The 12,639-nt window shown below is 57.0% G+C and overlaps 4 protein-coding genes across 4 annotated transcripts; all 4 read right to left on the reverse strand.

Annotated features, from left to right (window-relative positions):
- Positions 1 to 2,316, reverse strand: CGCS363_v013010 (uncharacterized protein; the record flags this gene model as incomplete). The annotated part of the gene is made up of 1 exon (XM_036644859.1): positions 1 to 2,316. One exon carries the CDS (start codon positions 2,314 to 2,316, stop codon positions 1 to 3), a length of 2,316 nt encoding a protein of 771 aa, XP_036489496.1.
- A 1,387-nt stretch (positions 2,317 to 3,703) lies between these two features.
- CGCS363_v013011 (Ketol-acid reductoisomerase) lies at positions 3,704 to 5,176 on the reverse strand (the record flags this gene model as incomplete). The annotated part of the gene is made up of 5 exons (XM_036644860.1): positions 3,704 to 3,731; positions 3,805 to 4,472; positions 4,530 to 4,808; positions 4,872 to 4,903; positions 4,975 to 5,176. 5 exons carry the CDS (start codon positions 5,174 to 5,176, stop codon positions 3,704 to 3,706), a joined length of 1,209 nt encoding a protein of 402 aa, XP_036489495.1.
- Positions 5,177 to 6,355: 1,179 nt separating this feature from the next.
- UBC12 (NEDD8-conjugating enzyme UBC12) lies at positions 6,356 to 7,082 on the reverse strand (the record flags this gene model as incomplete). Its single annotated transcript, XM_036644861.1, has 4 exons — positions 6,356 to 6,508; positions 6,573 to 6,862; positions 6,920 to 7,007; positions 7,062 to 7,082. 4 exons carry the CDS (start codon positions 7,080 to 7,082, stop codon positions 6,356 to 6,358), a joined length of 552 nt encoding a protein of 183 aa, XP_036489498.1.
- A 985-nt stretch (positions 7,083 to 8,067) lies between these two features.
- Positions 8,068 to 11,046, reverse strand: chs-1 (Chitin synthase 1; the record flags this gene model as incomplete). The annotated part of the gene is made up of 4 exons (XM_036644862.1): positions 8,068 to 8,205; positions 8,259 to 9,641; positions 9,873 to 10,889; positions 10,960 to 11,046. The coding sequence occupies 4 exons, from the start codon at positions 11,044 to 11,046 to the stop codon at positions 8,068 to 8,070; spliced, it is 2,625 nt and encodes an 874-aa protein (XP_036489497.1).
- Positions 11,047 to 12,639: the final 1,593 nt, after the last annotated feature.

Consider the following 12,639-nt stretch of genomic DNA (forward strand, 5'->3'; position numbering starts at 1 on the left):
TTAGTCTGCGCGTCCGCGGTGGCTGCCCATCTTTTCGATGGAGCTCATGATGCCGCTCCTCGGTCCAAACTCGCTCATCGGCCTGGGACGGGGCAGGCCCTTGGTTGCCGGGCCGGCACTGCCGGTGCGTCCGTGGCTAGCGATGGAACCGGGCGCCTTGAGGCCCGAGGTGCCGCGGCCGATGCTGCTGCGGAAGTTGGAGGAGGTCTCGGGGTGGCTCCTGACCGAGGGCGCGCGGGCGGGCGTCGTGGTGGTCTTGCGGGGCTGGTTGAACTCCAACTCGCGCTGACGCTCGCGCTCCCTTTCCCTCTCGCGTTCCCTCTCACGCTCCCGGGCAGCCTCACGCTCACGCTCCCACTCCAGCTCGCGCTGGCGCTCTCTCTCGCGTTCGCGCTCCCGCTCAGCCTCCTGCGCGGCGTGGGTCTGCACCTGCATCATCTCCTCGGCAAGCTGCACGAGCTCGCCCTTCTCGACGCGCTCCTGCTCGAGCATCTGGCGCAGCTCCGCATTGTCGTCCTTGACCGTCTGCACGACGGCCTCGAGCTTCTCGACCTCGGCGCTGAGCTCCTTGATGTGGGCGGCGTCGGTGATGGCGTTGGCCTTGAGCTCCTCGACCATGGCCTGTTGCGCAGGGTCCACGCGCGGGGTGTTGTCGCGGGTGAGGTGCATCTTCTTGTTCTCCTCGGTGAGCTCCTCGATGCGGACCTCGAGCTCGTGCACCTTCTTCTCCCAGCGCGTCTCGTAGCTCTTCTTGAGCGCCGCGACCTTGGTCTCGTGCTTTCCCTTGTAGAGGGCGTGCAGCTCGCGGGCCACGCGCTCGACAGCGATCTCGACTTCCTTAGACGTCGCGGCCGCGCCGGCCTTCTTGTCGGGGGAGGAGCCCTCCTTCTCGGGCTTGCCGGCGCGCATGCTGGCCAGCTTGCTCTCGGCCTCCTGAGCCATGGTCTCTGCGGCCTCGCGGCGGCCTTCGCACTCGGCGAGCTTGGACTCGAGCTCCTCGCGCTCGCGGGTGCTCTCTACGATCTCCTCCTTCACGGTGCGGAGCACCGCTTCCATCTCGCGGCTGCTGTTCTCCCAGGCATCCTTCTCGTCTTCGATCTGCTCACGCAGGGCCCGCTCTTCACGGGCCTGTTCCTGGCTCTCGCCGACGCGCTTCTCTGCATCGCCGACTGCGGTCTTGAGGGAGAGGACCTCGGCCTCCTTGCCGCTCAGCGACGCCTTCAGGCTGCTGATCTCGGAAAGGAAATTGGACTTGAGGCTCTCGAGCTCACGCGGTGTGATGGTCGGGATGCTGCGGGGGGTAGGCAGCGGCGGGATATCAAAGTCGAGGAGGTTCGACATTTGGCGGGCGGGAGTGGCGGCGTTGGGGTTGCCCCTGGACGGCGACGTGGTCCCCCGCCGGGAGGGCGACTTGTGGGGAAACCTCTGGCTGTCGGTGAAGTCGAGCAGGTTTGTGGTGTTGCCCTCCTGCGCCAGTTGGTGTCGCGGAGTCTGCTCGTGCACGGTCTCGGGTCTGCCTCGCGGGGTCATACCGCCATACTTTTGCGGGGTGAGACCAAGCTTCGCAAAGGTGGTCAGGTTGGGGACGGCGGAGAAGGTGCTGAAGGTGCTCATCATGGTCTCGTCAGGGGCCAGACTGCTCTGGTCCTCGTAGCCGTGGGCCATGTCGGTGTGGTGGTCGGTGACGGGCTCGGCGATAGTGCTAGACGTCTCGTCGGCGGTGTTATCGTCCGTCTCCATGCCAGTGGTCTCGTCGTCCTCAAAGATCTCAATGGCGTGCTTCAGGCCGTCGTTGTCGCGCATTGCGTCCTCGAGGCTCATGGTGCGCTCGCGTGGTGGAGAGTTTGAGGAGACGGAGACGGAGCGAGGCGACTCGACGGAAGACGGGTTGCTGACCCTGATGGGGAAGCGTTTGTCTGGGGAGATGAGTGTCTTGCGCAGCGGGCTCCGTGCTTGCTTTTCCGTTGTCTCGGCACCGGCGAGTATCTTGAGCGGTGAGGGCGCGGTGCCAGACATTACGCGAGAGTGGCGCTGGTTCTTGAGTGCCGTCGCCGGCGCAGAGGGCGGCGGCGACGGGGAGGAATCTGAGGGAGAGGGCGGCATGTTCTCGGTGTCGTTTGTAGAGGTGATAGCAGTGGTCGTCGTCGTAGTGGTGGTGGTGTTATCGCTACTACCATCACCACCGTTTGCGGTTGTCTCAGTGCGGGAGTGGACCTCGTAGCGGTGTTGCTCAAAGGAACCGCGGTTTCCTTCTTGTTCAGTAGGGGACGTGGTAACGTTGAGTCTGGATTCCTTTGCTGGGGACAGCGGCGTCATGGTGCGCAAACTGCCAGTAGAGATTAGGTTTGCGTAGGCGGTTTCTTGGTTCTTTCTTTCCGCGCGGAGAGCTTTCGGGAGAGACTAGTAGAGCAATCGTCAATTGATTGATATTTCGATGGAATACCGAGCAAAAGCCATTTTGGGCTCGCTTGTGAGATGAAGGGGGTGGGAAGGGGCCCTGGGCTTGTTTGCTGTTGACAGAGCAACGACTACCGGGAGACAGAGAATGCACAGACAAAGGGGGGTGGGGCACTGGGCTCTCTGTCGCTACAGGTACGGCAAAATCCTACACCGACACACCGAGGTCAACGACGTTGAGTTTAAGGTGAGCGTTTTGTTTCATGGCGAGGGCATCACGATAGAAAGGCATATCCTGCGATTGAAATCTGGTCTTAATCGCTTTCCATGAACTGAAGCAAGATGAAGGACCGTTTCGCATGTCTAAGCAGACGCCCGTCGCGTGCCCCAGGGCTTAACGCGTCAGCGCCATTGTGGCGCTATCCTTGCCGATCGTTTCTGTGGGCAACGCCTCTCCCAGTGTCTTGAAGTCTGGCCATAACGGGAATACCCGGTATTCAGAAGTCGAAACACTGAGAAAACAACCTTCAATTTGGGACATTTGGAAGTGACATTATAGCCAGCTTGAATTCTCAACTTTGCTCAACGGTAGCTGCACCTTTTCCAGAGTAGTTGCAAAAGCCAAACGGCCAACGGCAGTGCCAATTTCCACACCGTCGGACCAGGAGCGCCAAATCTTTCGTAGGGCCGCCATAGTCTAGCTCGGAACCCCCGTCGCAAAAGTCAAATCGGTCGGCGCATGAGGACAATCTCAATATTTCATATACGCACCGGGGCCAGCTCCGGAGCACTGCCTGCTCATGAACGGGCAAAGGCCTCCGACGCACATGTCAAATGCCGACAACACCACGGAACTCGTCCGCAAACCTTCAACGGATTATACAGTCAAAACCCCAAGAGGTAGCGGAAGCGTGGGGGTGTCAAATGAGGTCGCAGTGTCGCAGTCCGCGAAGATAACGCTAGCGAAAGGCGGACGAGTCATTTCGGTCCCATGCAGGGTCCAACGACGTCCGGCTGGGCACAGACGCCGCCGTCACGCACACACGCACAATTGCACATTTGTCGAAGGCAGGAACCGGGACGTTGTCAAGTGACTTTTGACAGTAAAAGAAATGGTATTGAAGGATCCCAACGTCCAAGATGCAAACTTTTGAACCAGGCCTCACCAGATCCGCCTAGAATCCGGTGTTATAAGTACAAAAGTCCCCCCGTCTCCCCAAGACAGTGGTTAGGAAATGGCCGTTCCGAGTAAATGTTTTTTTCCCCGCTCATAAATTTTTGTTTGAAGACATCAACGTTGAACCATTTACTTCTGGTTCTCGGGACGCAGAGAGCTGTGAGGGACAAAATGTTAGTTAGGTGAACTCTAGTGCATTGATAAGTGGGGGAGGAGGGGTGGGCACGTACCGGACGGCTCTGCCGGCTCTCCAGATCTCCAGGTTGCGGATCTCCTCCATCTCAGCCTCGAACTTCTGGCGGTAGTCCTTCTGGCCGTTGTACTCCAAGGAGCGCTTGGTCTCGGAGCCATCCTTGACGGCGTCGTACAGGGAGTTGAAGACGGGCTTGAGGGCGTCCTTGAACTTGGGGGTCCAGTCGATGGCACCGCGGCGGGCGGTGGTGGAGCAGGCCTCGTACATCCAGTCCATGCCGTTGGCACCGATCAGGGGGTACAGAGACTGGGTAGCCTCCTCGACGGTCTCGTTGAAGGCCTCGCTGGGGGAGTGGCCGCGCTCACGGAGGACCTCGTACTGGGCAAGGAACATGCCGTGGATACCACCCATGAGGCAGCCACGCTCGCCGTACAGGTCGGAGTAGACCTCCTTCTCGAAGGTGGTCTCGTAGAGGTAGCCGGAGCCGATGGCGACACCGAGAGCCTGGGCCTTCTCCTTGGCCTTGCCGGTGACGTCCTGGAAGACGGCGAAGGAGGAGTTGATGCCACGGCCCTCACGGAAGAGGGAGCGGACGGTGCGGCCAGAGCCCTTGGGGGCGACGAGGATGACGTCAATGTCCTTGGGGACGTCGACGTTGGTGACATCCTTGAAGACGGGGGAGAAGCCGTGGGAGAAGTAGAGGGTCTGTGGAAGTCAGTTATGCCCAATTGAGCTGCCAATTGCACCCCAAAGTTCACGTACCTTGCCCTTGACGAGCTGGGGCTTGATAGCGGGCCAGGTCTCGGACTGAGCGGCGTCGGAGAGGAGGTTCATGACGATGGTACCGCGGGAGATGGCCTCATCGACATCGAAGAGGTTCTTGCCGGGGACCCAGCCGTCCTGCTGGGCGTCCTTCCAGGACTGGCCGTTCTTGCGGACACCAACGATGACGTTGAGGCCGTTGTCACGGAGGTTAAGACCCTGGCCGTGGCCCTGGGAGCCGTAGCCGATGAGGGCGAGGGTGTCGTTCTTGAAGTACTCCTACAGGTCTCTGTCAGCTCCAATTGCTTCAGATTCCTCCCAAGATGCTCAAATGTGACTCACCAAGAGCTTCTCCTGGGGCCAGTCGGCACGCTCTGTGGCATGAAAGTTAGCAATCTCTCGCGAGTCATTGCGGGGTCAATTCTTGGGCTCGTCTCTCTCTTACCGTAGACGTCCTCCTTGTGGCCGGCGAAGTCCATGGTCTTGACACCACGGGTCTGCTGCTGGCCGGCGAAGGCCTTGGAGACCTGAGCAGAGGCGCGAACCAGGCTGCGGGCAGCAACGAAGGTGCGCTGCTGGGTAGCAGGCTTGGCCGCCAACTGGCGAGCCATGGGGCGAAGAGCCTTGGAGAAACCGCGGGAGGCCATTGTGAACTGTGGTTTTGGGGGAGGGAAGGGGAGTGGAGAGGGTATCCGTACAATTCAATTGTAAGGAAGGAGAAAAGAAGAGGAGGACGGAATGATGAGAAAAGACAGAGTTCACCGATGGAAAAAGGCGTTTGGAATTGGGAAATTTTTTACTGGATTAGAGACGGGCGAGCTGACCCCCGACTTCGGCCCAGCTTGCCTCGTTGGTGGGTTAGCCTGCGTCGTCTGGCCTGTGCTCTTGTGTGTCCATGGTGGGGAAGCCTTCTGAAGCGTCCGGGGTTCGGTACGGTGCCGCAAGGGGCCCGTCAAGTGGGAGGGCGGGTACTGGGGACTTGGGAAATGTTTGGAGAAAGCAGGGACTTTGCTGCGAGGTCGGGGTAGCCTCTACCTGGTCTGGACTTGAAGCAGTTCCTATTTGACAGCGGCCTTACCTAAGACCTCGGGGAGCAATCAACGTTATTGCCGGCGAGGCGGGTTCTGTGGACCAGCGAGCCCACCCCGCCGACCTCGTAGCCCAACCATCAGCGAAGAGTCACACACGATGGACCGTTTCCGGGCCCCTCACCGACAGCCAAATCGCCGGCTACGGCCCCCAGCTACGCCTGCGGTCGCGGCCGGAGGCCTATGTTTAGCTTCGTCGGCCCTTCTGTGACTCCTCTTTCGAAGGCAAGCTCCGACAGAGCTGTGACTCCTTCTGCTTGATTGCTTCTTGACGAAAGGCACACGCATCCGTGATTGGTCTGTTGAGTTTACTCTCGTAACACAGCAACGCTCTTTGCATTCCGGATATTCTTCTAGGCTGTTTCTCAAAACCGCTTCACAAACTCTTGGTGACCGTTGCTCTGCTTGCATCAGTGTCTCCATCTCCCCCGCACGTCGTTCGCCTTGCTCAGGTCTTCTCAGTCCATCTGCGCAAATAACCTGTCTAGCCAGACTGAAAGGATGCCTTTGCCCAATGTTCGCCTTCTTGATATCCGTAATATTGTATCCATGAACGCCGGACGATGATGCTATAGCGATGCCCACCGACCTCCCAAATGCGCGCATGCCGTCCGTCCTAGAACCCCGCCATACCCCGCTGGAGTGATCAACGCGATATCTCGGTTCCCGGGTGACCAGGAACTCAGTCCGGCTGGCCTATTTCCAGGAAGGCCGAAAATCTATTTGCAGATGGCCATCCTATTTCAACACACGGTCGTAGCTCACTCCCTTGACGGTGCCACCGCCCATCGCCGTTCGAACGTTGCGCTTGAATCCTTCGCGGTTCAGTCTGAGGTCCTCTGCAGCTTCCTTGTTCAGCGGGTCGGAGGCATTGGGTTCAAGGAAAAGAAACTGCAAAGGAGCACCGGTTAGTCGACGAGTTCAACCCGGGGCAGCCGTGGCTGATCCGACATACCTGTAGGCCGACAATAACGGCATTCAAGTTCAGCACCGGCTTCCAGTCCTCGCGCAGAATGTTCAGGCAGACCTTGCCCTCGAGATCGATGTTGGGGTGGTAGATCTTCTCCTTGCAGCGGACCTTTGGCGGCTCGTGGGGGAAATTTTGGTTGATATCGAAACTGAAAGTAAAACGTCCGGTGCGGTACATGCCCTCGTCGGGCTCGATGGTCAACGTGAAGTGGAGGATGTCGTCGGGATCAGGAAAGTCTGTCTTCATCGTAGAGCCGAGGGAAAGTTCCGACAGGTCTATATGCCATCCGTGTTAGCGAGAATGTCGTCGGCTTGTTCGTGATACAGTCTGACCCTTTTGCACTCGTAGTTGGGCGGCCGTCACCTTCTTCTTCTTTCCGCCAGCAGCGTCGGCATTTTCAGCCTTCTGCTGCTCTTTTTTCTAGGAAACAGTCAGTATGGAGCTTGTCCGGCAAGGTTCCGAAGGCTAGCTGACCATCGACCAAATCTTCAACATCTTGACCGATCTTTGGGGGGGTAATGCTGATGCAGCCGAAGGCGGGGCAGTCGGATGATAGCGCGGGCAGGTGGGAAAATCGCGAGTATCGCAGACCTTAAGTAGGCTCTCAGTCGTCTAGAGAGATTCGCGTGGTCTGGATTTCTCCGTAGCAAAAGAGTGGTTGTTTCCGTAAGGGTGTCGCGATAATGGCTTGCCACAGTAGAAGAACTTGGGCGGGCCAACTGGGCACCAGTCAATGCGGTCACCTAACTTCGCGATAAGATAGGCAGCTACTTTTAACCGGGGTTCTACCGGGCCCGCTTTCTTTGTCTTGCCGCCTGTTGGTTGCTGACGGAAGGAACCAACAAGGTTCTTTCTTCATCTGAGCGCTTGCAACCAACAATACCTAGTCAGGTGACTGGCAATCCGGTGTAATTCAGTCATTTCACAGTCATGCTGTCAATGTTCCATTAGAAAGTCGAGAGATGTGGTCTTGTATAAGAGACCGCCTGATATTTTTATGTCTGCGTAGGTACATTTCCTGTGTACTCAAAATCCAGCATTTTGAAACTTTCCTCCGATCAAGGACGGATTCAAGTCACAGAGAGACGACGATGGCGGACGATGAGGGCGAGCAACAACGGCAATGATGACGACAATAGCAACAACAACGAGCCCATAGGAAATGTAGTCACTCTGGCACAGGAGAAACAGGTGTTCTCTTATAAAATCATATTCATTTCGTGGAATAGGGTGGTCGAGTCATGTAAAAACGCCCGGAATGCTACTACTCAAATACTACTTTTACTGACCCTTTCGGCCATTTCATGAAGAATCTGTCGAGTCCCGTGCCCTTTATTACTAAAAACACATACCCTGAATGCAAACACCGACGGATGTCTGAAAATGGGCCAAAGATGGCAAGAGTACAGTCTTCCCTCTGGTATCCATACAACGACGCCGTAGCGTCGGCAAACCGCCTGAACACCACACCGTGAACCGATCACCGTCTGGAGAAGCAGCACATGATACCGGTCTTGCCCAAGAACCACAGGAAACCGAAGAAACGGACCAGGGAGAGGACAGCGGTAGAGTACAGCAAGAAGCTGAAGTAAGAGGCAGTACGAGCGGACGCGGATTTCTGCGTAAAGTTAGTTCAAGTCCCATGTGATATTGGATGAATCGGGAACTTACGCCAATGCCGAACGAGTTGAAGTTATCACTCGTGATGATGATGATCAGGAAGGTGTTGGAGAAGAGCCAAGAAACGACCAGACCAGTACGGAAAGACTTGTACGAGTCCTCGACATCGGGCTTCTCGACTTCCTCTTCCTCCTTGAATGGCTCCAGAGCACGCTTGACAGTCGATTCGAACTGACTGTCAATATCCTCCTGTGGCTTGTCGATTTCCTCCACAACGGCTTCGTCCTTCTCGCCCTTGCTGACCTGGGCTGAAGGAAGCGCCTCGGCCTTGTCTGAACCCTTGGTACCCCAGGACACATCGTGCCAGTTGTTGAAGGCGTAGACCATGAGAATGTTGATGTAGGTCGACATGAGCACCAGGTAGTGAGGGAACGAGGTAAACATGTGCCAGGGGTCGAGGTACATGAAGGATGCGATGAAGTTAAGACCGTAGATAGTAACCAAGGCGACAAGAATAACACCGGCAGCGTTCTGACCTCCGAAGAAACTAGCAACAAAGTCTGCGCCAGAGTCCAAGCTGATCTGCTCGCTGATGGGCTTCTGGAACGCTTGCACGACCAGGTATGCCGAGAGAATCAGGATGTAAGACTGGATAAGACCGAAGACAATGAACGAGGCAATGTACGTGTACTTAGAACCCTTTGGTCTGTTACCCAGAGCGAGGATGAACTGCAGGATAACGAAGGCGAGGTAGAGGTACTTGAGCAGGGCGTTGAAGATGGGTGTCGCGGTGTCGCCAAAGGGCCAGCCGTGGCGCACCTGACTCTCGTCGTCGGAAGTGACCGGGTTGCCGACGAGATCCATGATAACCGTCGTAGTCAGGTAGTAGGAACCCAAACTGAACCATGTGAACATGACCTGGAGGATGTTGTAGATGAGTTGGACGTGGAAGAAGAACATGCGGATGATGTTGTGGCCGGACTTGTACATGCGACCGAAGTGCATGAGCGAGTAGAGGGAGGCAGCGAAGGAACCGTTGAGCCAACGACGACGCTGGGAGATGAACTCGGGAGCACCCTCGGGAACATCAGTCTCACCCTTGGCAGCCTTGATGTAGGACAGATGCCACTTCTGGCCAGCCTTGGCGACCAGTTCGAAGCAGAGAATACGATCCTCGGCCAAGAACATGTTCTTCTTGAAAATGTTCATTCCATCGATACCCTTCTTTCCGAGAATCTTGGAAAGAGTGTGGTCACCATGGAAGTACTGCTCCAAGGGGCGACCCATAATCGCACGGAAGCGGTAGGCGGAGAAAGCACCGGGCAACACAGAGACGTATCCGAAAGAGGACTCGAGGGGCTTGTCCAGAATGTTGGAGATCTTGTACTCGAAGTTCTGGACCGCCACGAGGGGGTTAAGCAGCTTCTTGCCGCCCTGTACCAGTTGTTAGTTCCTCAAATACACCCCAAACACACTCCAAATACACGGGAAACAAGGGAAACAATAAAACCAAGAGAAACGAGGGGGGGAATAACTCGCCTTTCCTAACATTGCGTGGATCTCACCGCAAGCACCGCCGAGATCCTTGTCGTTGTAGAATCCCTCCCACAGAGCGAGCAGCGATCGGGGACTGGGCTTGGTACCGGCGTCGATGAGGATGCAGACTTCGGGGTTGAGGATGCGACCGAAGGCGTTGAAAAGCCATCTGTGGGAGTTGATCTTCTTGGTATTCTTCTGCTTCAGACAGAAAATGAACTGAACAGGCGGGAGAGTTGATGGGCCATCGTCAACCGGGCGGATGAGCTGTTGGTTGGGGGTGACGGACAGCTGGGTGGTGTACTCGAAGATGTGGGCCACCGTCTCCTTGCCGTCGACATCCTTCTTCACGACACCATCCTGGTAGACACCAATGGTGGCCAGGACGTCCAGCACGTTCTTGTCAGTCTTGTCGAGACCGTCGAAAACGAGGGCGACGACGATTTTCTGCCAAGCGGGGCCGCCCTTGTTCCAGAACGTAGACTTCTTGAGGTTCACAATGTCGCGAATGTTCTGCATGACACCGTGGAGGGTACGCGACAAGAGGACCTTGTCTTCGTTGTAGTAGGTGACGGCAATGAGCAGCTCAGTGTGTCGGTTATACATTCTGGGACGCAGATCGTAACCATTCTTGAGGGTGAAGTCGTTAGGGTCGCAAGTAGCGGCGGTGTAGCGCATCTTGTGGAACTCATCGCTGCCGCCCTCGACATCGCGATACTTGGGCTGAACAGCGTTCTTGATGGCACTGGGGACGGGGTAGTCAATGCTCAGGACGGAGCCCTGAGTAAGCTTGATCTTACGGGTCGCGTATCGCTTCAGACCACCACCGGGGCCACCGGGCTGCTGTCTGCGGACCCAGCTGTCCTCGACATCGCCGACAGTCGAGGCGGGACGGCCATATCCGAAGCCGCCATTATCGGAGTCGAGCTCGGAGCGGTAGCCAGTGGAGAAGGCAGCTTCGCCGGGAACTGGTGTCCGGGAGCCAGCGCCAGGAGCGTATGATTCTGTGAGAGAGTATGCGGAAACCGGGCGGCCAGGAGTCTCGGCAGGTCCCAGGTGGCTCTCATAGGGAGCTGGGGCGTGAGGGTCTCTCAGAAGAGACTGACCGGCATCGTCGACACCTTCGTCTTGGGGAGGGATGTGGTACTGGAGAGCAGGAATGTTAGCGAAAGGACTCAAGGTGAGGGCAGGCGCCAGAGAGGAGTGTGAAGCTTACTCTGCCAGAGCCAGCAGGAAGGTCCTGCATGTTGTGGCCGTCATGGGCATCATAATCGTTCCCGCCGTTCCCCCCGCGGTACGCCATGTTTGCTGCGGGTGAACTCAGAAGCTGCGAGAGCTGTTTGTGAGGTTGGCGGTAGGCGGAAAGGGATTTTCGCCTTTGGCGGTGGTCGAATTAGGAAGGGTCGATTATGTTCCTTTTCAGGAAGCAGGAAGTAAACACCCAGGTAGGATGGGGGATGGGACAGGAGTTTTGAGGAGTGACGGGTATGCGGTCACAAAGGCCCTGTAGGTTATGTAGGAGATGTGCGGCCGTGAAAGCCACAACCCCGGTAGCGAATGGTGAACCGAAGGGTAAAAGAAGGATGAGATTGATGGAAGGGCTGGGGGGGGCAAGAGGAGTAGAAGGGGAGAGGATGGTGATGTAGGACGGGGCAGCAAATGGTTAAAAAAGGGTCCCACGGGATGGCGGCGTTGCTGATGGGATGGGAGGGACACCTCAGGACTGGAAGTTTTGTGGTGGGCAGCAAAGAAGGTGGACAGCCCAGTGGGAGCGCGCGAGTGGAAGCGGCGTCCAGTGGAGGATGGCTTGGATGATGGATCAGAATAGCATTGGGATTGGCCCGACTGGGCTGAGTGTGGACTTCTTTTTTTTTGCTCTCTCTTGTAGCCCTCTGTCTCTGTGTGCGAGGAGCAGCAGCAAGCAACAGGCCAAACCGCGGTGACGGTGAAGGGTGAGCAGCAGGAGCTCCTGGAAACTGGAGTCCTGTCCCGGCAACTGCCTCCCATCTTCGCGACTGCCCAGTACCTATTCGCAGGTACATGAGATGGAATAGGAGAAGTCACTCGTGCATCCCCTCCCCGCAGAAAAGATACTTGGCATCCTCGTCGAGGTACCTCGCTTCAGCCGGTGTCCACCGCCCCATCCGTCGTACCGCAGTACCTCACCTACCTGCGGATGGAGACCGACTAGTCGTGCGGTAGACGCTCACCTCACGTCAACACAAACCGGGGAAGCTGTGGCTTAGCGCTGCTCAGCACCAGGCATCGCGCTGGCCCTGCTGATGCACGATGAACAAGACAATACCACCAATACCACCCGAAGATGCACACCAGAGAGCACCTGAACATCATCGACAGGGTCCATTGGCCTTGGAAAACAGCACGAGCCGACCAAGATTTCCGACCAGCCTTCCCGGTGCTGCGCTGCCCGCAGACAACAGACACACCCGACATCAGACATCAGCAGAAAAGTCAGTGCCTACCTTACCTACCTAATTAGTGACAGACACCAGACGGACTGCCTGGGACAGGCTGGCACACGTCGCTCGCTCGTTCCCAGGCCAGCGGGTGGTCCTGGCCGGCCGTCATCCTTCACCTCAGATCCTCACAACCCACGCTGCCAGCATGTTGCTGTCAGGGGAGCCAATGCCGTGGACCGTTGCCAACCCCGTCGTCCCCTTTTTCTGCATTTCCTGCCGTTTCTCCAGCTGCCGTCGACTGTCTACAATTAAGAGAAACAAGCAAGCTGCTGGTTGCCCCTTGGCTGCCGTCCTGGACACCATACTTGCATATGCTCTTTGCGCGAGCCGTCGGCCAGTCCAGCCAGTCAAAATACCAGGACACGGCAGTCAAGCAGAGCGAAAAAAAATAAAAACGGGTCTGAGACCAGGACCAA

Source organism: Colletotrichum siamense, assembly GCF_013390195.1.
Source record: "Colletotrichum siamense strain Cg363 chromosome Unknown KSG_Cg363_contig09, whole genome shotgun sequence".
NCBI lineage: Eukaryota > Fungi > Ascomycota > Sordariomycetes > Glomerellales > Glomerellaceae > Colletotrichum > Colletotrichum siamense.